The following is a 26,994-nucleotide window of genomic DNA, read 5'->3' on the forward strand; positions in this document are numbered from 1 at the left end:
GGCCAAAATTGATCATTACCAAAAATTGTATTCTTTGTCCGTGATGAGTATGTCACGACCATATGATTCCTTTCCAATATGGGTAACTATTTAAATGGTTATACTAGGGATTTCTTTGTTTCCAAAATGGCTGCTAATTGTTGAAATTAACAGACTTAGCAAAAATGGATAACTTGTCTTGTTTGATTATAGAAAGATCACTACCAACATTTCTGAAAGATTAGAAACCCCTTTGCAGAAAATGACTTGGTAACTTTTAGTTTGATGATTAGAAATAATAGGTTATTGAGAGAAAATTTAATATTAGAGAGTGAGGGATGGCCCATGAGTAACTATATGCATATGTAAAAATGTGTCCTAGGGTAGCCATATAGCAAAGTACAATAACATTGAAAATCCACAAAACAATGATACCTTTACTGGGTCAACCAAAATGCACAAATACATGTCACAAGATTTCACAGCTCCATGAGCTTCTTCATCAGACAGAGATGTTAAAAATCAAACAGGAGGGGGGGATTGTCTGTGTTAGTCACAAAAATACATTTTGTCAAGATTATATCCCTCCATAAAATCTTAACTCAGAATAACACCTACAATATCATGGGGAGAAAGTGCAACTTTAAAAGGAGAAAAAAGAGCACTTTTGAAATCTCCAGTGCCAAAAGTATGCCAAACAAGTTGATACTCTCAGTAAGGGCCTCCCTTCCATTAGGGAATGCAACTTTAAATAGAGAAAAAAGAGCACTTTTGAAGTCTCCGATGCCAAAAGTGTGCCCAACATCGCAGGTCAGTGCTCATCTCTGTAACCTCCCTGGTCTGTTCTGAAGATAAATGTTTTAAATGATGGGTTCATTAATGATAACTCTCTGGGAATTAATGTACAGGATCTCCCTTGCATGCAGAGAGATATAAAACACACCGGATGCTTCACTTGAATTTTTTTTGGCAAAGTAGCTTTATTTTAATTGAAAAACTGCAAATGAGCCAGTGTGGTGTAGAGATTTGAGCATTGGACTAGGACTCTGGAGACCATGGTTCAAACCTCTGCTCAGCCATGGAAACCCACTGGTTGATCTTGGGCAAGTGACACTCTCACGCTCAGAGGAAAGCAAAGGCAAATCCCCTCTGAAGAAATCTTGCCAAGAAAACCCCATGATGGGTTTGACTTAGGGTTGCCTTAAGTCAGAAATGACTTGAAAGCACACAAAAACAGCGGACTGCAAACTCTTAATATTTGTTTGGGTTATTATTTTTTTCAGCCTCAAAACTTCATCAGTCATCTCCAGAGAACCGATTAGCTCTGAATAAAGGTGACGCCAGCACAGCTTCATCTGAAAAAATTACAAAAACAGAACCAAAGACAGAAACTGGGGCAAGAATGCGAAGTTCTTCCAGCACATCTACCAGTCCAAAGCCTCCCCTTCAGTCAACAAAGCCAAGCCTTGCAGGAAGACCAACAGTTCCTCAGAAACCACGATCTGCCTCTCGTACTGGTGAGAAACCTTCTATAACTACTATCCATTAGTAGTTTATAGTACACTAGAATTTACTTGTCTTCACGCAGTTGCTTATGACTGAAAAATAAATTGTTAAATTCTTAATGCAATTGTTTTTTTAACAAAAGATGGTTTTGTTCAGTGTTATTTTTACTTGTTCCTTTCTGCTAATCCTAACTAATCTCTCAAATGCTAGAAATTGGATTTGAATGGTAAATTATGAAATACAAAAGGATTCCCTAAACACATAAGTATTTTATGTTAATTAGTAACTTTTGCATTGTAATACTGTATAGAGGTCCTTAGGATCACTACAATTCTCTTGTGTATGATTGCATGAATCATTTGCCCTAATTTCTCAATATTAATATATGAATAGGGATTTTGTAAATCTTGCTAAGGCTTCAAACTATCAAACTCCCAATTGCCAAGTGAGCTTTTTTTAAAAAAAAAAAAAAGATAGCTGTTAAAAATATTTGTACAGCTATACCTTAGTTAATGAAATAGATGTGTTTCTGGACATTACATATTTACTGCAGCCTTCCTCACCTGTTCATCTGCATTTATAAAGCAGTTCTATAGTGGTAGAAATAATATGAAAATATTTTTGTTGTTCCTATACAACAAAAAACTAGAGCAGTTCAGCATGCATCAGGAAACTTTGTATTCAAAACTAACAATATGTATGCGTGAAATGAAACAATCAGTTCATGTAAGCCTTGTATAAGTAAACATGTTGAACCTTTTATAGACCACTTAAAGGCTTCTTCCAAATGCAAGGTTATCTTCCTTGCTTTCTGCCACCCACTCCCCTTTATCATGTGTCACTGTAGCAGTCTAAATGAGTACAGTTCTCCAAGGCTTCTGTTGAAAAGCTCATGGTGAGCCAATGAAAACTTAAACACAAAGGTCAACCTATGCTCTGCTGAGTTGAGAGGGGTTTGGGAATCCCTTACAACCACTTTTTGTCTCTCTCCATGGCTAGAGTTAACCTGTTCTACACTGTAACTATGTTTTAGTTCCAGGAAACCATTGTTAACAACCTAAAGAGTTAGAAGTTTATCGCATGGGGCTTCAACCGTTCCCCAGTGCGTTCTAACGGGGGCGCGCAGGGGCGTGCACAGAACGCGATGGGCACCGGATGGGGCCCAGAACGCGACTTTATCGCACGGGGGGATGCCGACGCCGACGCCGCGCGTTCCCATCACGTCCCAATTCAGTTCCAGAGGGCGCCATTTCTGGGGACGCTTTGAAACAGTTCCCAGAAATGGCGCCCTCTGGAACCGAATTGGGACGCGATGGGAACGCGCGGCGGCGGCGTCCCCCCGTGCGATAAAGTCGCGTTTTGGGCCCCATCCGGTGCCCATCGCGTTCCGTGCGTGCCCCCGCTCGCCCCCGTTAGAACGCGCTGGGGAGCGGTTTAACCCCCATGCGATAAACTTCTTAGTCTCATGTCTGATTCATTAGCATAGGAGATTATCCCATGGCTTACTAAATCAATTTAACTCTCTCTGGCTTAAATCTCAATTTGGGTGGCATCCTGATATTATCAGAAGGTTTTCGCTGCTGAATTTGCCACCTGAATACAGCCCAGGTCCATTCCCGCTTCCAGGAGTGCTCCAGCGGCCATTTTCTTAAGCCAGAAAACTCCGGGATCCGAAAAGAGCCACAATAAGCACTCCTGGAAGTGAGGATGCACCCTTCTGAACATCAGGATGCCACCCAAATTAAGCTTTAACCTGGGTAGAGGTAAATTAATTTAATAAGCCATGGGATAAGCTCCATAGATAGGGAACTGATTTGTCACTACAGATTTAAGGCTGGTTTGTGGGCTGGTGCCACTGGGATGCTTTTCTCTTCCACTGAGTGGGGAGGGCGGTAAAGAACTCACTTCTAGCCGTGTGTGCTCAAAAGCCTTTATAAACTTTATGTGCTCATAAGTTTCATTCTCAAAGTCTACATTAACTGAGGTATGTCTATATTCTGTATGCTCCCATTCATTTTTAAGCAATGATATTCCTGGAAAATGAATAGATTGCATTCTTGTGTATTCATCTTATGTTTCCACAGAGGATGTTCCAGAGTCTCCATCTGGTCCAGGGTCTCCTAAAATTGCTCTGCTTCCACCTTTGTTAAAGAGGGTTCCTTCTGATAAAGAAAAAGATGGTCAGACCAGTCCTCAGCCTGCTATCCGTTCTCTTTCACAAGAAGGTAAGAATATGGATGTATTTCATTTATGCATTTTTTTCAGTTCTGTATGTTAATAGCTAGGTTCCAATGATGTACATGCACTTGATCCAGTGCTTTGTCTATAATTAGCAAAGTCTCCTGACTCCTGCAACCCCACACTACATACTGAAAACCTGATTCAGAGAGTTGGCAATCATGCAAGGGTTTGGGTGCCACAAAGAGGAACACTGGGAAGAAAGAGGAAAGAAACTCAGATGTTGGATAGCAAAGTATAGATGTTAGCCATTATTTCTCAAGTATTGGAAACTAACAATTTACACCCTGCATGGCTGTGATTATGGCAAAAGACAAGAATGGTCAAAGTCATAGTCATGAATATTTGTTCAAAGTGGGCATGTCATTTTATACAAATTTAAAAAATATTTTGTGCATGAACAAAGTATATGATCACAGTCATAATCATGAGTATTTGTTGCTGTTATATGTTTTGAAGTCAACTCCCACTCATGGCAACCTTATCATGGGGGGGAGTTAGCAAGATTTATTCAAAATAAAGGCTTGCCATGGTTTTCCTCTTAGAGTGAGAGAGTATCACTTCCTTAAGGTCACCCAGTGGGGTTTTCATAGCCAAGTGGGGATTAGAACACTAGTCATCCAGGGTCCTAGTCCAACACTATGCCCAGCATGCTCTAATAATGAATATATTTATCATTGTAATCTCTTAATCTAACTTGGTATCTTCTCCCATAGGTAGAATTCCTTTCCCATTATTTGTCATCCATTTCCTTCTTACTAACAGAGCCAAATGCATCTTACTAACAGAGCTAAATGCATGGTGTTAAAATGCATCTTCACCTTTAATATATAGAGACAGTTTCCCCTTAGAAATGCAGATAATATCAGCTGGAATGGTTAATAATTATTGGATCTCAGCAGGCAGGAAGTGGATTTTAACTTTTTCTTTCCTTGCTGCAGTCCTGAGGACAAAGTCTCTTTTGAAACTGGTATTTCCTTTGGTATCAATTACCAGCTTCAGAGGATAGTTTTACCTCAGGACTCCAGCAGTGAAAGAAAAAGTTAGTATGATTCTTCCCACCTGCTGGGATACTGATAATGATCAGGTCTTTATGTAGCGCGCGTACATGCACACACGCAAGCTGAATATTCCTTATCCAGAAATCCAAAACTGAAATACTCCAGAATCCAAAATTGTTCGCCTCAGTGGCAGAGATCGTGACACCTGTCCTTTCTGATGGTTCAGTGTACACAAACTTTGTTTCATGCACCGAATTATTTTTAAAATTTGTTTACATGTCCACGTGAATCACCATTGCCTTTGGTACCTGCCAAAAATGCGATCTGAACACTAGTCAAAAACTACCTACCCTGCTCATCTGCTGGATGGAAAACAAAATGCTGGAAAGACCTTATAAAATTACTTAGGCGGGATACAAAAAGAGCGGTCTACCGGCACCTCCTTTTCCGCCAGCGGGAAGCCACAGCGGATAAAGCATGCGGTTTCCCACTGGCAAAAAAAAAAAAAACCCCACAAAAAGCGGGTTCTTTTTCTGGTGCACTTGTGATGCCCAAGTGTGCCAAGACTTGCGGACGCTAAGCATCCATTGCGTCAAAATGGCAGCGCCCCTGTGTACAGGGCACTGCCATTTTGATGTACAGAATACGTACTAGGGTTAGGGAGCATCTGCATGGTTCACGCTCCCTAATCCTAATACTGTCACCACCACGCCACATTTTGCCCGTCTGTACCGGGCCATAGTGAAGTTTATATCCAGTAACACACATTAATAAACAGACAACATTGGCGTTTTCAAAATAAATAAATTTCTAAATACTTGCTGATTTAGAGTCAGGCAAGTGTTTTAGGATGATTTATGTATTTGCCACCTTGGTGTTTTAAATGTAGACTTAAAACATTGTACATGTACCACCTAAAAATATAATGTATGAAATATGGAGGGTAACTTGGTTTTTTTTCCTGGAATACACCTCTGTTTTCATGAAGACTAGCAGAGTATTTAGTTACAGAAGCATTTTAGTATAGGGGACATTATCCTTTCCAGCATAAGGGATACGGTGGCTCATTGGTTAAGATGCTGATTAACAATTGCAAAATCGGCAGGTCAGCAGATCGAAGCCTAAGTGCTATGTGACAGAGTGAGCTCCTGTCACTAGTCCCAGCTTCTTCCAACCTAGAAGTTTGAAAGCATGTAAAAGTGGAAGTAGATAAATAGATATCACTTCAGTGGGAAGGTAATAGTGTTCTGTGCAGTCATGCTGGCCACAAGATCACAGAATTGTTTTTGACAATGCTGGCTCTTTGGCTTAGTAACAGAGATGATCACTGCCCCCAACAGTCTTGACAACCTTGTGAAAGGGGAATGCCATTACCTTTTTACCCTTTCCAGCATGTATGTTAATGACCTGGCCTGTGTGTTAATGACTTGGTTAATGACCTCATTTCTATACTGAGTAGTATGATAAGTCAGCTAGATAAGGGATACAAATCAGACCAGGGTTAAACCAAAAACATTTTTTTTATTTTACACAAGGATTTGAAAAGCAGCACCTAGGGTGTGAAAACATGGAATTACATGCTTATCCAAACTTTCTAGGCTGTTTGTCTATTTTATCCTAGACCTAGCAATAAAGAAGTTTCTTCAGGCACATCATAACCCATTGGCTGTCCAACTTCTAGCCTATTTGATTTCAACTTGGCTTCCTTTTCCCCTGGAGTATAGTCCCTCTGCAGTACTTTCCATGCTGGCTACTTCTGGTTGCTAGCACTCTGTCTCTCTGGAGAACAAAACACTCTTGGTTACACTTACATACAGTATTTAAATTTCTTCCATCAGCTGCTCAGGAATGCAAATTAGTACCCTCAATATGTTTTAGATAACTCTTCATCACCTGCAGCCACCATGCAAATAGTTACAGCAGAAATGGAGGGAAGCTCCAGTCCCTGAGAAGTGGGGAGTCCCTATCTCCTCCAGGATCTTTGTCCCCTAGATGTTGTTCCCCGTTTCCAGGCCCTAACCCAACCCCAGATATGAAAATCCCATTAACAGCTGGGATCAGTGGTGAAAATCTGTCATCTTCAACTGTCAGTCACAGACAGTAGATTACTCATGCTCCTTTACACCACCATCTGCATATGGGCTTTATATAAGCTTTCATTGATGTTAATAGAAGGGTTTGCAAATCTTTATCATGGAGGAATTTTGGGGGAGCACTGCTAAGGAAGCCATGGATGTTGTAACATCCATTTCACCATCCCACTTTAGGATATGGCCCACCCACTGCTGGCATATAATGATTTGGCCAGCACAATTTCTTTCCTTGGGCAGAAAAACAGACAATATCCCTTTGTTCTTTCCTTTTTTAAAAAAAATAGGTTTTTTAAAAAAATAACAATTCTATTTCTATATTACATCTCTCCAAATTTCTTCTTCCTGTATCTTTGTTTGGGCTGCTTGGTATGCAAAATACCAGGATATGTAAAACATTGCATTTTTATAATTATGGCTGCTAAACTGTATGCTGTAAACAAATAAAGTTGAGGATGTTGCTGATTAAACTAATCAGTTTCCAAAATCTGAAATCTGCATCCTTCCAAGTTATTCATGATGAAAGGTTCAATAGTACATGTAGCAAATATAACAGAGTTTGGGGGAATGTGGGAATTAATTTAACTTACTGATCTACTAGATCCCTGACCTAACGTGGGCAGACTCTATAGACTGCCTGATGAATGCTGAAATTATCATTACTCTCTAACATTTATTTTAGTTACTAATTAGGAGGTACATATGATTAAAATTTATTAGGGGGTGGAGTGGCTCTCTTCCAAATATAATAAAGTAGGAGGCCTCAAGAGAAGGATTGGGATGGTAGCATCACATAGATCTGTGGTGGCTACCTGCTTCCTCATGGATTTTAGGAACAGGAGAATGAAAAGGAAGGGAAAAAATGGAGAGAGAATGGAGTGGGTGTGTCTGATCTGTTGGCTCTGTGAAATCGCTTTAGGCAGTCAGAACATCAGGCCCTTTAGAGCTGAAAGGCTTATGTGTCTCCCTCCCCTGACCACCCTTATTCCCCACTGCCCTTATTCACACATATGGAATGTGTGTGGTGAGGGGGATATTGTGACTCTTTTAGTTCCCCTGCTCCGGTATTATTATTATTATTATTATTATTATTATTATTATTATTATTATTATTATTTAAAATGAACTTCAGTGAACCTCTTTATATTCCTTTTGGGTGTTTATTGCTCACATAGTGATGGGCACTTGGATTATTAAATGAAAAGTTTCTTTACTCATACATTTGTCTATTTTCTCCTCTCTTGGCTCTTCTCCCTTGCCATTCTCTCTCTCTCTCTCTCTCTCTCTCTCTCTCTCTCTCTCTCTCTCTCTCACACACACACACACACACACACACACAAAATTTATACCCACCCCTGTTTTAGTTGGACACAAGTTTTTTGGGGGGGAGGTTTGCTTGGCGCCTAAGTGACAAGAGGAAGGGAGGAAGTTTTAGGGCTTGGCCATAGAAGACCAGCAGCCAGAGTAGGTATTTGTGGCTTATTTAACATTCATCTATTCTCCCATCTCTGGGCTATTTTGATTGTTTCCTGAACCTTTGCTGCAAATATAAGTTATGAGTTATGAATTGTGGCAATTAAAAGCTCTGAAGTTTCTTATTAATAGTAAAGTGTATTAAAGCTAAGTATACACTTTGACTGGACTGTGACTGTAAAGGTTAAAGACATTATTCCTTTTTACAGAAATGGTTTACCACAAGCTGTCTGGGCATAATGCCTAAGTGAACTATAAACATGACATAACATAAGGACGATTGTCTAAAGAAAACAGCAAGAAGCGAGGCAGATGCAATCCAGCATCATAATTATATTAAGTCATGCTTGATGACAGAGATGCACAGTTTGGAAATCAGTGGTCACTGATTCTTGACAGCAAACAGTGCACACAGTAAAACTCTGAGCAGAGAGTTAAATGGAGAGTCTAGTGGTTGTTGATTCTGAAGTTTCTTTACTTCTAGATATTTTCCAGGATAAGGAAAAATATTCAAAGTCTTATAAACTGATTGGTTAATGACTAGCTAATGAGGTAGCAAACACAGTATAAAATCCACCTCAAGCTGACAAGACTCAAGCAGTCTATGACTGCTTCACACATATTCATACAGCTTCTCTCTATGCTGTTCCTAGGCTGAGCACTATACGGTAGAATTCTGGTTGACAGACAGAATCACTTCTTTCTGGATACAATATACAATTAAGCTTTATTATGTTTTGTTTATTTATGTGTTTAAATCTTTATGTGATAAGTGCTACAGTGTGACCATAAGTATAAAATATCTATATGATGCTATACTGTAAGATTTTATACATGTGTTGCCATTAATGACCCTTGAGTTGACCCCAACTAATGGTGATACTGTGGATGATGAGACATCTCCAAGTCCCCTATTCTCAACTCTTCTGCTCAGGTCCTGCAGGTTCAGGCCCTTGACCTTCCTGATTGACTCTGTCCATCTGGCATCTTCTTCTCTTTCTACTGCCTTCTGTCTTTCCTAGCATCATTGTCTTTTCTAATGATTCATGCCTTCTCATGATGTAGTCAAAGTTCAACAGTCTCAGTTTCATCATCTTGGTTCAGGCTTGATCTGTTCAAGGATCCATTTGTTTTTCTTTTGGGCCATCCACAGTATCCTCAGCACTCTTTTCCAGCACCACATCTCAAATTAGTTCATTTCCTTCCTATCCACTTTCTTCATTGTCGAGCTCTCACATCTGTACATGGTAATGGGGAATACAATGTCATGGGCAATTCTAACTTCAGCGCTCATTTGTATAACTTGCATATACTGTACATTTTAGGATCTTATATAGTTCTTTCATAGCTACCCTCCCCATTCCTAGTCTTTTACTGATTTCTTAACTGCATTCTCCATTCTGTTCAATATTTGATCCAAGGTATGGGAAATCGTTATCTATTTTGATTTCCTCGGTTTCTGAGTTAAATTTATGTAGATCCTTGGTTGCCATTATTTTTGTCTTATTTATGTTCACCACTTTCTTATTTGCACTTTTGTCTTTGGTTTTTCTAGGAATTGTTCCAAGTCTTTGATTTTTTTCGCTAGTATTACGGTGGTTATATCCTAGATAGTTGATGTTCCTTCCTCCTAGCTTTACTCCTCCTTTTTCTGAGCCTCTTCCATTCCTCTTATGATACATGCATACAAGTTCAACAAATAAGGTGATAGGGTGCAACCTTGCTGACCCCTTTGCCAATTGAGAACCATTCTGTTTCCTACATTCTGTTGTAACAGTCACCTCTTGTCCCAAGTACACATTTCTCATCAGGACTATCAAATATAGTGACACTACCATTTCTTTAAAAGCATTCCATAGATTTTCATGATCTGTGCAGTCAAAGAAGATTTTCATACCTAGCTCCAACATCACTCCAACGTGGCTCAAGTGTCACTCAAATACGGCGGAAGTGCGCGTGTCTGAATGCCAGGTGCGCTTCCTTAATCATAATTTAATCATTGCTCCCTCCTTTGCATCCCTGAATCGTTCCTGGGGAGGAAATCCGCTCCCCTTGTGATGATTCAAGGACACTAGAGGGAGCCATGTTTCCATGACGATTCCTTTCCTGGACCACACTTACACCTCTGGGATTTCTCTCTTCATATATGATTGGAATCTGTGTTGCAGAATTTTTAGCAGAATTTTTCTTGCATGGGAAATTACTAAGGTTGCGGTGTCTTAGTGGTTAATAAACCAATTCTGATGATCAGAAGGTTGGCAGTTGGAGGCCCCAGTGCTGCATGATGGGGTGAGCTCCTGTCACTAGTCCCAGCTTCTGCCAACCTAGCAGTTCGAAAGCATGCAAATGCAAGTAGATAAATAAGTACCACTTCTCAGTGAGAAGGTAACACATTCGGTGCAGTCATGCTGGCCCTGTGACCACCAGAGCAGTCCTCGGATAATGCTTAGTATTGGAGATGAGCATTGGCTGTTTGAGTGTGTGAAATTTTTACTGATTTGAATTTTAGCATGTTTTGTTACTGATTAGTTTATAAAGAAAATGTCAGCACAGGATAACCCAGTGATTCCCAAAATTTCATCCTCCAGATGTTTTGGACTTCATCTTCCAGAATTCCTGACAGTTGGCCAAGCTGGCTGGGGCTTCAGGGAGTTGAAGTCCAAAACATCTGGAACACCCAAGTTAACACTGCATTCATTGTTAGACTGAATCTATTCATTTTCTCAGAAAATATAAATTAAGACTCTGAAACATCATATGGTGGACCTAACAAAAGCAATCACATGCAGCTGATGCCAGATTAGCTTCCTCAGTGTAGATTTGGAGAAAATCTCAAAAATTAGAAAATAGCATTGCATTCAAACTAGTATTACAGCAATCACAATGCAGACCTTTAGCAGATAATACAGTGTGCCCACGCCATATACAGGCTCGCTATACGCAGACTTGACAGCACATGAACAGCAAGCCTCGTTAAATGAATGGTGTGCACTCCAGTGGTGTGCACACATTACAACATGCAGGAGTGCACAGCCATTGAAAACAATGGGACTGGAGGTTCTGCGGTATTTCTTTTACATGGGGGGGGGGGGGGTCCGGAACAGATCCCCAGCATAAATCGAGGGTCCACTGTAAATGAATCATTGATATTTTTTTTACTGCAGTTTGAAAACTATCTGAAAGATTAATGTTTTAAGAGTCTGCTTAGCCTGCCCCATCCCTAAAGCAAGGTGTGGTTCACTTACTTGGAAAATCCCAATGAGCTAGAATATTTCTCTCCTAGTTTGCCTTTGTCAGCCCTTAGAGACAAGTGTTCTAACAGTGTCTGACTGGTGTTTTGAGTTAATACCAAACCAAGGGGAAGGAATTTGGGCTGAAGTGATTGGAATTCAGCTGTTTAAAAATGTTTTGTGCCTGAACGTTGTGCACATATAAGCTAATTTCAGTTTGTCTTAACAATGGCAGCATACACATGTAGCCTAAGAACTTCAAGGAGAACCTGTCAATGTTGCCTAAAATAAAACAAAAAGATACTCTTTTGTATCTGAAGTAATTTCAGGAAGCTGTGTGGGTTGAAGCCATATGTGTTCATGCTTTTCTCAGATTGCTTTGCATATATTGAAGCCTGGCTCATCTTTCCATTTTGTTTGATTTCAAGATGTGGTGTTTTGTGTTATTGTATGTAATGACTTACATGCTTTCCCTAAAACAAGTATGCTTTTTAAAAGGTTCTGCCATACCTATTTTAAATCTCTCCATTTTGCTAGGCCATAATCAAGTTGCTGCAGAGAAAGTAGGTGTTAATATCTAACAATTATACATTTTTGAATTGGGAAAAGCTAACAAATTCCGTTAGTTTCATAACTGTATATTTATAACTGTGTATATTCATACATTTATAATTGTGTTATAAGAGGTGTATCATCTATGCATTGAACAGGAGGGCATTCAGCAGTTCTTCAGAATACCCTCACTCTGCAGAGCATTTGGTAGTGCTATCTAAAATTGACTCCTGTGAACCCAAGACAACTCACAAATAAAATTGGTTTAAAACTTAACAATTTTTTTAAACTACAGTTAAAATAATCTCATTAACAAGAGTATACATTTTTAAAAATACAAAAGCTAAAAAAACATAAATCTAACATAAATCTAAAAGCCTCCCTGTCAATAGTTACATATTAAAAGACTTCTTGAACAAAAACATCTTTGCCTGTCAAGAAAAGGAAAACAGAGAGAGGGCAGCCTAGCCTCCTGTGGGAGGGTGTTCCAGAGGATGGGAAATGTTTCCCCTTATTTCACCAAACTAATCCTGTGCTGAAGTTGGGTGTCATAGTATCAGCCTAACTCAAGACCATGCTAGAGGTGGCACAACTCCAGGAACACAGCTTTGTAAAGAGTTAACTGGGAGTGATACAGCTCTTAGAACATCTTGGGATGTGACTGGAGACAAAGCAATTCCAAATGTTTCTCTCAAAGGAGAAGTGGCAGGAGATAGACTGGCACATCAGATCACAGATCACACAGGTAGATTCTATAATGGAAGCATATGTGAAGCATATGACAGTCCTCCAGTGTTTTCTGCTTCCAGTTTCCATCTGCAGGTGGTCAGACTGGATGGCCTTTGTGGTCTCTTCTAATTCTATGATTCTAAGACATTCAAAAAAGAAGAGCACTGAAGCCTACTAGTCATCTCCATACTGAATGAATGTTCTGGCTGGTTGGTAAGAAATGTTAGCATAGCTATGCCTGTGTCTGCCCATCATGGGCATCAGCCAATAACTAAAGAACATTTTACAAAGAGTGAAAGACTTCATGGTTTGGGTTCATGATTGGCCTTCAACATTATATGCCTTATATTATATTGCCTCATCATTCTGTACCATCCGTCAAAGTGCCATTTTCCCCTAAGCATCTCACAAATTTAACTACCAATTTAGTCACACATTTCTTTTGAGGCTAAAACAGACCAGGAACAATAGTTCTAATGTGCAAATAAATATCCATTGTGTAAAAAAGGAGTAATTCATATATACTTTACAGCATAGGAATTTCAGTGAATGGGAGGAATACAACTGACATGGAAATTACACTTTAATCATTTTTTTAGCTTTCATAAAATCATAGAGTTGGAGGAAGCCACAAGGGCATTCCAGTCCAACCCCTTGCAGGAATACACAATCAAAGCATCCCCAATAGATGGCCATACAGCCCTCTTTACATGAGACATTACAAGCATTTCTCATCTCTGCAGCTTTCTGTGCTGAACAGAATAACTGCCAGCAAAATATTAAAATAATGAGTTGCTGTTATTGTTGTTGTTTTGCTTGCAGTCCTTCTGTTGAGTTTTTTATGATTATTTTATGGTATTTTACCTATTCAGTATTTTTATCAATAAGCTATGTTACCTAAGTGCAATGAATTTCAAATAAACAGTCAAGCTTTTACATCTAATTTTTCAGTTTTGATTTTTCATTCACTCCCTTCTCTTGTTTTCCTTCAATCTTATAATTTAGCTTTCTAGTTTATATGTTCTCATTAATAATGAATAAAGTGGAATTCTCTTTTTGGTAGACACTGAAACTGGGGGGAAAAAGCAGATGTCTGCAGCTGCTAAATATGGAGGAATTTAGCTTGTGGTTTTGTTGACAATATGCCTCATTGTATATGAGAGTCACTGGACCTTTAAGAAAAGCAAGAGCAATTGCAATTATTGTCTTAGGGGAAATTGCTGGTTGTGCTTGGTGTAATTGTTGATTTGTGCAATCCACATAACTTGCATTCTGTCTGTGGTGAATAAGAAATAATGATTTTGCTCTAAATGGCACTGGCAAAAGCTACAGCTTCATACTTACCTACCTTTTGTCAATGATGAGATGGGTTTTGCAGTGTGTGCAACATAAAAAGATTGTGGTATCTCAGTCAGTTTATCTTGGTGAGGTATCATTTGTCTGTACAGCTGTAATAAATTGGCATTAAGTTTGATATTGCATAAGCCTCCCATTAAAAAATAACTGTACGGCAGACTTTCACTTATTTAAAAACTGCCAATGTCCTGTCATTATCAAGTTTTTGTGTAATAATTTGTTTATTTAAATAGTTGCTCTTCTGTTTACAATATAAACAAGTCCTGTTTATGAGGTCTGTTTAATTTGCAGTAGTGTATTTCCACCCTCATATTTTGGCTTCAACTTGGGATTCCTCCTCCCGCCCCACCACAAACACAAAAGCACGCAAATGAAATAATTGTTCTTGAGCTACACATGGACAAGAATCTGAGTCAAGAACCACATGACCAAAAGACATAAGAGAATGGTTTCTATTGCTGAATTAGGACCTCATGTGTATCATCCAACACAATTTGTGTGACTTTTGACAGTGCCAATCATCTCAACGAGATGGACATCAATTCTCTTCCTCTCCCCTGTCCAAAGTGGCAGTGATGTAAAAAGTGGCTGTGCAAACTGTGAAAAGCCCGTTGCTGTATATGAGACCTTTTTACTCTAGATCAGCAGCTTTATGTGTTAGTAAGAATCAGAAATGTTTTAAGATACACAGAATCTAAAATCTACAAAAGAGCTATAACTTTATAGGCCAACCAAAATACAAAAAATACATTGTGCAAGATTTTGAAGCTTCATTGGCTTCTTCATCAGATAACAATATTAAAAATCATACAGGAGAAGGGAAGATATGTTAGAATCACAGGCCTACATTTTGGCTCAGATGTTATTTCTGTTTTCAGTTAAGATGATTTAGAGAGCTGTGGTGTTCCCAGGCTTGGTGTCCCCCACTGCTCAGCTGCCCGCCCCCAAGGACTGTACGGAGGCAGCCAGGCAGGGGAGGGGAGTGAGGCTTGACTCTCTTTTGCCTTAGCATGGCTCCTTCCTCATAAAGAAGCCACACAGAGATGAAGCCCGCAGCACCAGGCTTGCCCCTCCTCAGCCTCTACATGGCTTCCTCAAGAGGAAGGGGCCATGCAGAGGCGAACCCAAGAGTGGCATGCTCACCCCTCCTCCTTTTCCTCTGGCTTCCTCCACAGGGAAAGAGCCATAGCAGCAAAGAAGAAGGGTTGGGCACTGGTGGCAGCACTGCACCCTCCACAGTGGGAGGAAGGCCCCATGTGGTGTCATCTCTCTTCTGGAGTGTCACCCAGTATGGTCCACACTCCCTGTACCCCCCAAGTGATGCCACTTCTAGGGTGGAATATCAGTGCAGGCAGAAGCCACTCTCCTTCTTGGCCATGTGGGGACCAGAAACAAAGGGCAAGAATTCAAGTAATAAAATTTCAACTCCATTAGCCACAGATACACAGAATTCCTAGGCTGATTTTCAGGAACTGAATAAAACAATAGATCTTCCTGTCTTATTCTTTGTCTGCGGCAAATAAATAGCTCATTGGAGGTCTTTGCCAAGTAAACTAAATGTTTTTTTTTTCTTTTTATCAAGGTCCAAAGAGAAGCTCAGGACACCAGACCTATGAATCCCAGGAGCAGAAACAGAGGTCTTTGAGTAAAGATGGGCAGCAAGGAAGCAAGTCCAGTGACTCTGGAGAAGAAGCAGACAAAGAGTTTATTTTTGTTTAGTTGGTTGGTCATGTCTTTGGCAGTGCAAAGTCTTTTCTAATAAGGGTGGAATGATCAACTACCCTTCTTTTTCATCAGCTGTTTTTATAGAGGAACATTTTAAAGCTTTTAAAAAGAATCAATGGTTGCACTGGTAATCAAATTTCAATAATTTGACGCTTTGGTTGTTGGTTGTTTTTTGTTTTTTTTTTTTATCTGACCTGTATGGTTCTAGATATTCCTTTTCATGCCTTTGCTAAAGCCAGCAACTATTCCATGTTTTCTACTTGAATTTCTATGAAGCAGCTATAAAAATAATGCCTTGCATTAGGGCTTCAAGCAAAGGAGGGGAGGGGGAACCAAGCAAAAGGACTGGAAATGTTCTTACACTAACCCACACTGTACAGCAGGAAAGGTGTTGTACTGCTGAATGTAAATGTGTCAAACTTGCACGCAACTTACTTTATAAATATATTCTTGCTGAATGCAATTGCACATTGTAATTATATCAATAGAGCACACTAATAAAAGAATTTGTATAAATAATATATATTAGATGCTTGGATATGATTTTTACATTCACCCTTGGGAGACATTTTTCTTGTTTGTTGTACTGTATATAAAAACACAATCGCTTACATTTGTGTACTGTTCTAAAGCACAACAAAGAAAACAGAATTACTAATAACCTGCTATGCTTCCACATCCATAGGTTAAATGTATATTGTTGATTGGAATGAGAGCAATGTACATCTTATTGGTATTGGTATTTTCTAGAGGCTGACCTAGGGTCTCTCTGCATCCTTTCTAACTTTATACTTGTACTTCTAAAGAAAAGTAGTTTTTTGTCTGTAAAAGCAATTCTGCTTTTTTTCTATGTGCATATTCACAGTCATCTGCTTAAATACAGGCTGAAGGAATTTTATTCATAATGTATATTTGTACCAATAAAAATGATTTTACAACTGGAATAAGAATCTCTCGTTTTTAAACTATGTTCCCATGCTGCCTTTGTATAGCTATAATGTTTAATTTGCATCTAAGGCCTAAATCAGGTATGTGGAAAGAGTGGCCCTCAAGAAGTTATTGGGCTGCAGTCCCCAAAGTTCCTCACTATTTACTTTGCTGACTAGGACTGATGGGAGTTGCAGTCCAACAACTTCCGAAGAGCCACATTATTCACAACTCTGGTCTAAATCCAGTTGTTAGTCCCAACAAAAGTGGACCACTTTACTCAATGGGCATTGAATAAATCAATACTTATTAATGTTCCACTGACTCAGTGGGCTCATTCTAGTTGGGAGTAACTGCTGGATTTCAGTCATAATTTCTCAGTGAAGTACATTTTTATACTCTCAGTATGGACAGCAATTGTAAAGTAGTTTCCAATCATTTTTAGTCCTTCTTAGTATATATTGTATGCCTTAGCTTTTCTTGGCCCAGGAGTCTTGCCTCTTGACAAGATATTTGTTTTCTTTATTTAATGTTGCTATGAGACTTTTTTTAACATTAAGACAAATATAAGAAGTCAGAAATAACTATTAGACAAATTACTTGAGGTATTAGTAGGTATTTTGAAATACCTCGTATTTTAGAATAGCAGATATCTTTAAAGACTACAACTGAATATATAATGCAGGTTTGTCACTTGAGTGTACCACATCTACCACAAATCATTCTGTACATCCCTTAAGTCTTCCATGCCTTCCAAAGTCTGCATGATACGTTTTCCCCTAGTAGTGAAATGTACATTTCTTCTCAAGTAAATTGAGTTGGTGGTTTACTAACTGGTTGTCTTTGCCATTTGAAAAGATCCATTCTTTGTACTGAACCCCTTTTCATCAAGACCTTTTTGCTCCAATCAGTTTTAAAAGGAAATGCTTCAGGGCTATCATCAAATTAAGCTTGCATATGCATATGTGAGGAAAACCACTTGAAAACACAGCCAGAAATCACTCCACCCCCACCCCTCTTTTCACTCGCTTACAGTGCTCAAGAGGTGAAATATTTATCTGAAGCTGTTTAGCATTATGGGTGACTACAATGGCAGCTTTAATGAAATACAGTGCATATGTGGTGGCAGTCTAAAACAAAGCCCAATAGTGGAATCCAAATATTAATTAGACTAGTTCTGCCCTTTGACATCTGCACACACAAAGCAGAAGGATCCTGTACTGATAATTTATAACGGATATAAAAAATTTCCCTATAGTTGACCATTGTTATGCTCATCAGTAATAACTGTGTATTATCTTTTCTAATAAAAAGTATAGAAATAGGAACCCTTAGTGTGACAAAAATACAGAACGAATTGGTAGGGGTCAACTGTGTACACTATAAAGTGTATTACAATGGCAGTTCAACAAATTATTGGAAGTGAATGTGCTCTAATATACTTATATATAGGGATTGAGTGGCATGCTAGATATATTATTGTCCCAACATTTGTTGGTTGAATAGATTTGTATGTCACCCTTTAATTATAAATATGCTTACATCTGCTTAAAATATGACCTAAAGTAAACATGACAAAAATTAGAACTGCAATTTCTATAAATTAAGCAATAGTTTTCCACCAAGATCCTGATATATATAATATATATTTGTGTATACGTTGAATTTTTTTTACAAAAAAAAATTGACTCAAAACACCTGGGTTGACTTATACACAGGTCAATATGGGAGAAGAAGGGTGCTGAGACCCTATGTTTTACCTTCGGCTTAGCCATATCAAAATCCCAAATTTTGGTCCCAAAACCTGCCCTCAATTTATACATGAAGTCAACTTATAGTAGAATATATACGGTAATAAATACAATGCATATGTGTGCTCACTAGCTCAGATTGCTAACCGCTAATAGCCAGGAAAAAAACACAAAACAGCATTACTTTTAATCAAATCTTGAAGCTAGCAAGGGAAAAATTTAGGATTTTTAAAAATTATCAAGGAATGTAGGAGTTGGTCCAGTTCCCTGTTTCAAGATCATGTGATAGACGGGTACGCATTAGTTTTGGCAATGAAGGTATTGACAAAATGTCACCAAAATGCATATAAAAGCCCCTACAAAATTTAAAATGAAAAACAGCTCTGGAAGGCTGTGATTCTGAGTGGAGGAGCACTTTTTATTGCTTTCCCTCTGTGAGATCTTAGTGTCCAATTTACCCGTTATAAATTATACGTCTGGAATCCTGCAAAGAGGAAAGACACATGGACTTTGCCAACAAGCTGTTTTTCTTTCAAAGGGTTTCGAAGCATCACATTCTTCCCCACTCAAACCACTAGTAGCCAAACTCCTCCAGGTTCATTTTCATATTTATGTTTTAAAACATCTCTCCAGATAACAAGGCAAGCCCCCTTTTGAGGACCAATGCTTAGTTTCCCCCATGCTGTGTATAATAGAAAACCAAGCAAGTGCAAAACCTAAGCAAGATGCAAAGATCAAAACTGCCATTGCATCACCAACTGTGCCAGGGCCATGATGATTAAATGGGCTGTAAGAGAATAAATCAGATGATGTGGAGATCGGCCATTGCAAATGTTCATCTTTCTTCTGAAGAATCACCCAGGTAATGTCATTATCTCAGGGGGTAGTCTTTAATCACATCTGATGAGCAAAACAAACTGACCCTGGGTTCTCCATCTTTTGAGTCATTTTTTTTCTTCCAGTAAGATGAGGTGAACGTTAAGAAACAAAGAGAGCTATAAGTGATCTTAAGAAAATTGTTACCTTAATTAGATTGACCCTGCCCAGGAAAGAGAAAGGAGGGGTTGCTGGTAAATACAATTTGCTTGAACTGAGCAAAGCAAAGCCACTATAATTTCTACTGATCTGAAAGACAGAGAGAAAACACTATTTTGTTCAGCAAAAGCATTCAGAATCGAAAGTAACTACAATATTGATCAAGGATCAAAAGAGTTAGAAAGGGACATATATCTTCATTCTTTCTCACTAAGTATGAGTGTCAGTCATAGAGGAAAGGAGAATATGTGCATTCATTTATTACAACTTTTTTCACAACCAAGTTATCCATCTTGAAAGTCAAAATGTTAGGGGACTGGGGTTGCCAGAGTGGCAGTCCTCTCTGGAGCAGGAGTGGGACTCATGTGGCCCTCCAGATGTCAGGGTTCAATTCCCAACATTTTCCTCCTTTGGATTTGCTGACTAGGGTTACTGTAACCAGCAGTCCAACAACACCTGGAGGGCTGCATGATTCCTGCACCTGGTCTGGATCCTTGCATTTTTTCCATCTTCTAGAATGTCTAATTAACAATTTATAAGCCGCTCTGATAGCCTTTTGGCTGAAGAGTGGGGTATAAATAATAATTATTATTATCATTATTATCATTATTATTATTATTATAGAATGAATCTGAACATAGACTCACTTCCTTCTTCCCATCACCCCCCCCCCGGCAGCCAAAGAAAGGGATTGTGAAGCAGAAAATTCATCTGAGGTGCAGAGTGGGGCAACCTATCTACTATAATAGCTCATCTGGGCCAGCCAAGAGGAAGAGTTATCAACATTCCCACCCTCCCCAATCTATAATGGCATTTATGGGAGGGATAAATGTTTGACCTTCCAAATATTGATAGAATCCAGCTCTCGTCCTTTACCATTGACTATGTTGGTTAGAGTGATGGCTGTTGTAGTATCTAGAAGACTGCATTGTCCCTACTGCAGCTCTTTTTCTAGTCTAGAACCACTCTCTCCAACCCTGCTTTAATTCTCTAAAGTACCTCCACTTCATTGACAGGCAATATTCTTTGGTAAGTATTACACCATGGGAATGGGCTTCTCAGTTTCCTGACCAACTCTTCCAGGTTAATAAGCAGCACCATTTTGAGGTTGCTTACACATGAGCTGTTGAGTGTATGTTTTCTCTCAACAACTTAATTTATTCTGCAGGAGAGCTGGACTCATTTAGGTAGTTATTTGCACCATTGCTTTATTAAGACCATGTCAATTCCAAAGGTAGCATAGAAGTGGCTTCCTCAAAATGATGGCCTTTTTCAGCATGGGTTCCTGTGTTTGGCTTTCACTCTTGAAGCAAGAAAATCAGCTGGCATTGAAGTGAAGGAAGCTTGTGATTACCTGTCATTCCATACCTTCTTTCACCTCCCTGCTATCAAGGCAGGAGAGATGAACATGGTTGTCCTCACTAACTAAGCCATATCTCATTGTGTCTCTCAGTACACAAGACACCATTTTGAGCACTGTGGAGAATGCAAGCAATTGCATTCACTTATCATCTTCTACTCCATTCCTGGTTCATTGGTTTCACATGTCTTCAGCAGTCACAAAATGTCACCCAACAGCAACTAGATCCTATGTGTGCCAAGAGATTAGTGAAAGTCTTGTACTTCCCCAAAAAGGAATTCTCCCTTATGCCCCCCCCCCGTCTTTGTTACTAGTAGTCATTACTATTGGTGCAGTGTTCCTAATTGCTTTTCCTCCTCAGAGGGGTAAATGAAGCAATTTGGAGAGGGGTGGCAGACCTTTATTTCTTCCCTCCTGCTCCTCAGGAAGCATTCCCCCTTTCCCTTTTCATCAGGCAAAGGTTTGGAGTATGAGAGAGAAAATTAGTACTAAGGCTTCTCACATAATGGTCTGGTAGATGACAATCTGTCCTTTCCTTCTGGGGAAGCACTTTCCCTGCCTTGTATTTTATGGTGGAGAAGGATTACTTCACTGGAGGCTATTTCACACTACATAATTATAGCACTTTATATAGTTATGTTGCCATGGCAGGGTGTGACTGCCATAGCTAAATTGTTATTAATATTAGTATTTCTTACCTGCCTCTCCTCATGGATCAAGGTGGAGAATAGAAGTGGCTAACAGTTAATATCAGTTAAAAACATAACATCAGTCATGATGTTATAACTTCAAAGCATAACATCAGTTAAAAACACATAACTAAAAACACATAAACCAGTTAAAACATATAGCATCCATTTAAAATAACATGTAAGACCAAAACAACCAGAATCCTGGGATTTGCAGCTTGGGGAGGCACCAGAGGTCTCTGGCAGAGAATTCTAAACCCCTTATGAAACTATAAAGCCCATGGTAGTTAAAAAGGAATAAAAAAAGTTACATTGTGTAATGTGAAAAGGCCCTGGGGCTGAAACACCTCAGGTAAGAACAAAATGGAGAAGAAGGGTAGCTGCATTTCTCCCTCTTTCTCCCTTTCCCCTTTCTCAGTTGTGGAGTTGGAGGGAAAGAAGAACCAAGTTACACTGTTAAGGCCTAATTTTTCATATATGAAAGGTGTGATAAAAGGATAACACTCTCCTGACATTGCTTTGTTTGTCTGGATGTTTTTCAAAACAAAACAAAAAACTCTCACTGAATTGTTTTTGGCAGGCTTATTCTTGTTGGATAAAATTGTTCCTCTGTGAGCAATAAAGGTGGTAGTGGTCCACACACATATAATAAGAGAAATCTGACAGTTTAATATATATATTTAATATGTTATACATGTTCAATATGTTCATTTAATTATATTTTTAATTTTTATATGATATAAATTTTAAAACTGTTTCTCTTTTAAGCCTTGTAAGCCACTTTGAGGCCCAGACTGGGAAAAAGGCAGGATATAAATAAATATAATCACAGTAAGTATCAGAAGAAACAAAACAATATAATAAAGACAGCAGACCATTTGGCATGCCAGATGTTTTGGATTATCAGTCTCTTACCACTGTCAGTCTTGGCTGAGGTTGATACAAATTGTCAGCCAAAACATCTGGAGAGCCAAAGTTTCCTTACCTTTGTAATATATTTTGCTAGTGTAACTGCTAGCATTTTCAGATCTTTCTGCTCCTCAAACCTCGAATGTTAAGATAAACATTGATCTGTGTTTGAAAAATGGAAATTAATTTTTCTTTGTCTCTTGGCGGTGTTTTTGCATGGCAGGGGCAGAATTAAATGTTCCATGTTAACTGTGTTCAGCTACCAGGACGCCTTTGATCCCAACACTCAATGTTTACTTCAGCATTCAAAGATGGTTTTGTGGACTGAATTATGTTGCTCTTATCAAATATTACCTCAGCTGCTTTTAAAATGCTTTTGAAGCCAATGCTTGTTTTAGTTTAAACTGTATGCAATGAAGTTATTTCTGGAGGCGTGTTAGTCATTTCTGTGTTGAATGTGCAATTTTATATTATCACTGAACATTCTTTCTACGTTTATAAAAGAAACTTCTACAGGATTACACTAGGTTGGGGTGTCTGAATTGTTCAAACTTTACAGGCATCTTTCAATTTTATAGCATCTCTGTTATATTGAAGAGCTATGGTGATGTACTGGTTTGGCCATTGGACTAGGATTACTGAAGGCCAAAGTTTGAATTTCTGCTCAACCATGGTTCATCATCATGAGATTACCGCACTATACTTTTATAGTGCTGCTATTCCACTTTTACAGCTCTGGTTGCCTCCTGTTGCATTCTGGGATTTGCAATTTAGGGAGAGGCATTTAGAATTCTCAGCCAGAGAGATCTTAGGTCTCACTGAACTACAAAACCCATAGGATCTCCTTGGAGTCACCATAAGTCAGAAATGACTCGAAGGCACACAACACCCACACACAAGGCCTTTACAACAGTCACATATGAAACAGCTATAGGTAATTTTAACAAAGGAAACCTTCTGGAACAGGGACTATATGTCAGAGATATTTACACCAGTGAAGAGATCCAGGACATCAATCCTGGAAGCCAGGTGGACAGCATCTGGATAAAAATAAAAGGGCAGGGAAACAACAAGGATGTTATGGTGGGAGTCTACTACAGACCCCAAAGTCAGACTGAGGAATTGGATGTGTCTTTCTAGAACAGATAACCACACATTCAGAAAGGAGAGATGTAGTAGTGATGGGCGACTTCAACTATCCTGATATTTGCTGGAAGTCAAACTCAGCAAAATCCTCAAGGTCTAGCAATTTCCTCACTTGCCTTGGAGACAATTTCATTGTCCAAAAGGTGGAAGAGGCAACAAGGAGGTCAGCTATTTTAGATCTTATCCTAACCAACAAGGATGACTTGGTTAATGGGGTACAAGTGGTGGGATCCTTAGGTGGAAGTGACCATGCTCTCCTGGAGTTTGTTATACAATGGAAAGGAGAAGCCAGGCATAGTCAGACACACATTCTAGACTTTAGGAGAGCGGATTTCAGTAAACTTAGAGAAGTACTGAGGGTGATCCGGTGGTCAGAAATACTAAAAGGGAAGGGAGTTCAGGACGGATGGGAGTTTCTCAAGAAAGAAAGAAAAATGGGAGATGTCTCAAGAAACCAGGATGGATGACTAAAGAACTTTCAACTGAGCTAAGATTAAAAAGGGACATGTATAAGAAATGGAAAAATGGGGAAATCACCAAAGAGGAATTCAAACAAATAGCGAGCCTGTGTAGGGGTAAAGTCAGAAAAGCCAAAGCACAGAATGAACTCAGGCTTGCTAGAGAGGTTAAGAACAACAAAAAGGGCTTTTTTGGATATGTCCGCAGCAAAAGGAAGAAGAAGGAAACGGTAGGGCCACTGTATGGAGAAGATGGCAAAATGCTAACAGAGGACAGAGAAAAGGCAGAATTACTCAACACCTTCTTTGCCTCAGTCTTCTCAGAAAAGGCAAAGGGAACTCAACCAGAAGATAATGGAGCAGAGGACAGAAAAGAGGAATTTCAGCACAGAATAAGCAAAGAGATAGTACAGAAATACCTGTTTAACCTAAACGAATATAAGTCTCCAGGACCAGATGAACTACATCCAAGGGTATTAAAAGAACTGGCAAATGTAATATCGGAGCCATTGGCAATAATCTTTGAGAAGTCCTGGAGAACAGGAGAGGTGCCAGCAGACTGGAGGAGGGCAAACGTTGTCCCCATCTTCAAAAAAGGGGAAGAAAGAGGATCCCAACAATTATCGTCCAGTTAGTCTGACATCGATACTAGGAATGATTCTAGAGCAGATCATTAAACAGAGAGTCTGTGAACATCTAGAAAGCAATGCCATAATCACAAAAAGTCAACACGGGTTTCAGAGAAAGAAGTCATGCCAGACAAACCTGATCTCTTTTTTTGATAAAATTACCAACTTGTTAGATGAAGGGAATGCTGTGGATATAGTATATCTTGATTTCAGTAAGGCCTTTGACAAAGTTCCCCATGATATTCTTGCAAACAAGCTTGTAAAATGTGGGCTAGACAAGGCAACTGTCACATGGATTTGTAATTGGTTGACTGACCGAACCCAAAGGGTGCTCAACAATGGCTCCTTTTCATCCTGGAGAGAAGTGACCAGAGGGGTCCCACAGGGCTCTGTCCTGGGCCCAGTGCTATTCAACATCTTTATCAATGACTTGGAGGACAAAATTGGGAGCATACTTATCAAATTGGCAGATGACACCAAATTAGGGGGAGTAGCTAATACCCCAGAGGACAGGATCAAGATTCAAAATGACCTGAACAGACTAGAAAACTGGGCCATAGCTAACAAAATGAAATTCAACACAGAGAAATGTAACGTACTGCACTTAGGGCGGAAAAACGAAAAGCACAGATAGGATGGGGGACACCTGGCTGAATGAAACTACGTGTGAAAGGGATCTAGGAGTCCAAGTAGACCAAAAGTTGAACATGAGTCAACAATGTGATGCGGCAGCAAACAAGGCCAATGCGATTTTAGGCTGCATCAATAGAAGTATAGTGTCTAGATCATGGGAAGTCATTGTGCCACTATATTCTGCTCTGGTCAGGCCCCACCTGGAATACTGTGTTCAGTTCTGGGCACCACAATTCAAAAAGGACATTGAGAAACTGGAGCGTGTCCAGAGGAGGGCAACTAAAATGGTGAAAGGTCTGGAAACCTTGCCTTATGAGGAACGACTTAGGGAGCTGGGGATGTTTAGCCTGGAGAAGAGAAGGTTAAGAGGTGATATGATAGCCCTGTTTAAATATTTGAAGGGATGTCATATTGAGGAGGGAGCAAGCTTGTTTTTTGCTGCTCCAGAAAACAGGACCCGGAACAATGGATGCAAGCTACAGGAAAAGAGATTCCACCTGAACATTAGGAGGAACTTCCTGACAGTAAGGGCTGTTCGACAGTGGAACAAAGTCCCTCGGAGTGTAGTGGAGTCTCCTTCCTTGGAGGTCTTCAAGCAGAGGCTGGATGGCCATCTGTCGGGGATGCTTTGATTGGGATTTCCTGCATGGCAGAATGGAGTTGGACTGGATGGCCCCTGTGGTCTCTCCCAACTCTATGATTCTATGATTCTAGGGAGAACAAAGTGCAACCCTCCAGATGTTAGTGGACTACAGCCTTCAGCATTCGTCCTCATTGGCGCTGCTGGCTAGAACTAATAGGAGTTGAAGTCTAACAACATCTGGTTGTCTACTTTTTGCCATCCTTATTCCAGGAGGACAGATGTGAGGTGTAAGTGAAAAAATGCTGTCCAAAGAAGCAAAGACAGAGCTTGGAAACAAGGGTAAGAACTGTGTACACAATCATCCATAAAGAGTTTTACTCTTGCCTATAATGTCTTACTAATATACACACAACCAGACAGTTTTTAAATCTTGTTGATATGATAAATAAAGTGTTTTCACCTAGAAACCACACGAACCCAGGCTGAGCTTTGGAGAAGCCTACATAGATATTATATGGGCCAAACACGGGCAAACGTTGAAACAATGTGCAAATAAATATTAAATGGACAAAACATTGTATGAAAAGTAACTGACCCCAATGGCAAAGTTTTTATTCCTAATAAGGCCGCAAACACGATTCTTTGAATATCCTAGTGTATCAACAAATATATTGTGCCATTGTAACCAAATGTTGTTAGAGACAATATGCAAACGGTACAAAACTTCCTCACAATTTGAGATTCAAGCTTTTGAAAGGAAATATAGGCAAGGCATAGCAGCTCTTGGGCCTGAGTGTATTAAGAGAAAATGTTGGCAGCAAAATACATTATTCTTTCATGTTTTACATGCAGGATTATAACATTAAAAATGAATATATGCAGTTATGGTTTCAGGAACTAAAGGAAGCAAGAGGATGTAAAAAATTGGACAAGGCTGCTGCCTGGAGCCAGGATAATTAAGTTTAAGAAGGTAATGCTTATGTTTATTTGTGCAA

General features: G+C 39.4%; 1 protein-coding gene across 3 annotated transcripts in view; it reads left to right on the plus strand.

The window, feature by feature from the left end:
* Positions 1-16,816, plus strand: part of CARMIL1 (capping protein regulator and myosin 1 linker 1) — a 200,196-nt gene extending 183,380 nt beyond the window's left edge. For all 3 annotated transcript variants that reach the window (XM_089516866.1, XM_089516867.1, XM_089516868.1), the window contains 3 exons: positions 1,263-1,496; positions 3,570-3,710; positions 15,737-16,816. In XM_089516866.1, coding sequence (XP_089372992.1) covers positions 1,263-1,496; positions 3,570-3,710; positions 15,737-15,873 — 512 coding nt within the window. In that variant the 3' untranslated portion in view covers positions 15,874-16,816. The remainder of the gene's footprint in view (positions 1-1,262; positions 1,497-3,569; positions 3,711-15,736) is intronic.
* The last annotated feature ends 10,178 nt before the right edge of the window (positions 16,817-26,994 follow it).

This window comes from Sceloporus occidentalis, unplaced genomic scaffold, assembly GCF_023333645.1.
Source record: "Sceloporus occidentalis isolate IW3139 unplaced genomic scaffold, rSceOcc1.0.p SCAF_3, whole genome shotgun sequence".
NCBI lineage: Eukaryota > Metazoa > Chordata > Lepidosauria > Squamata > Phrynosomatidae > Sceloporus > Sceloporus occidentalis.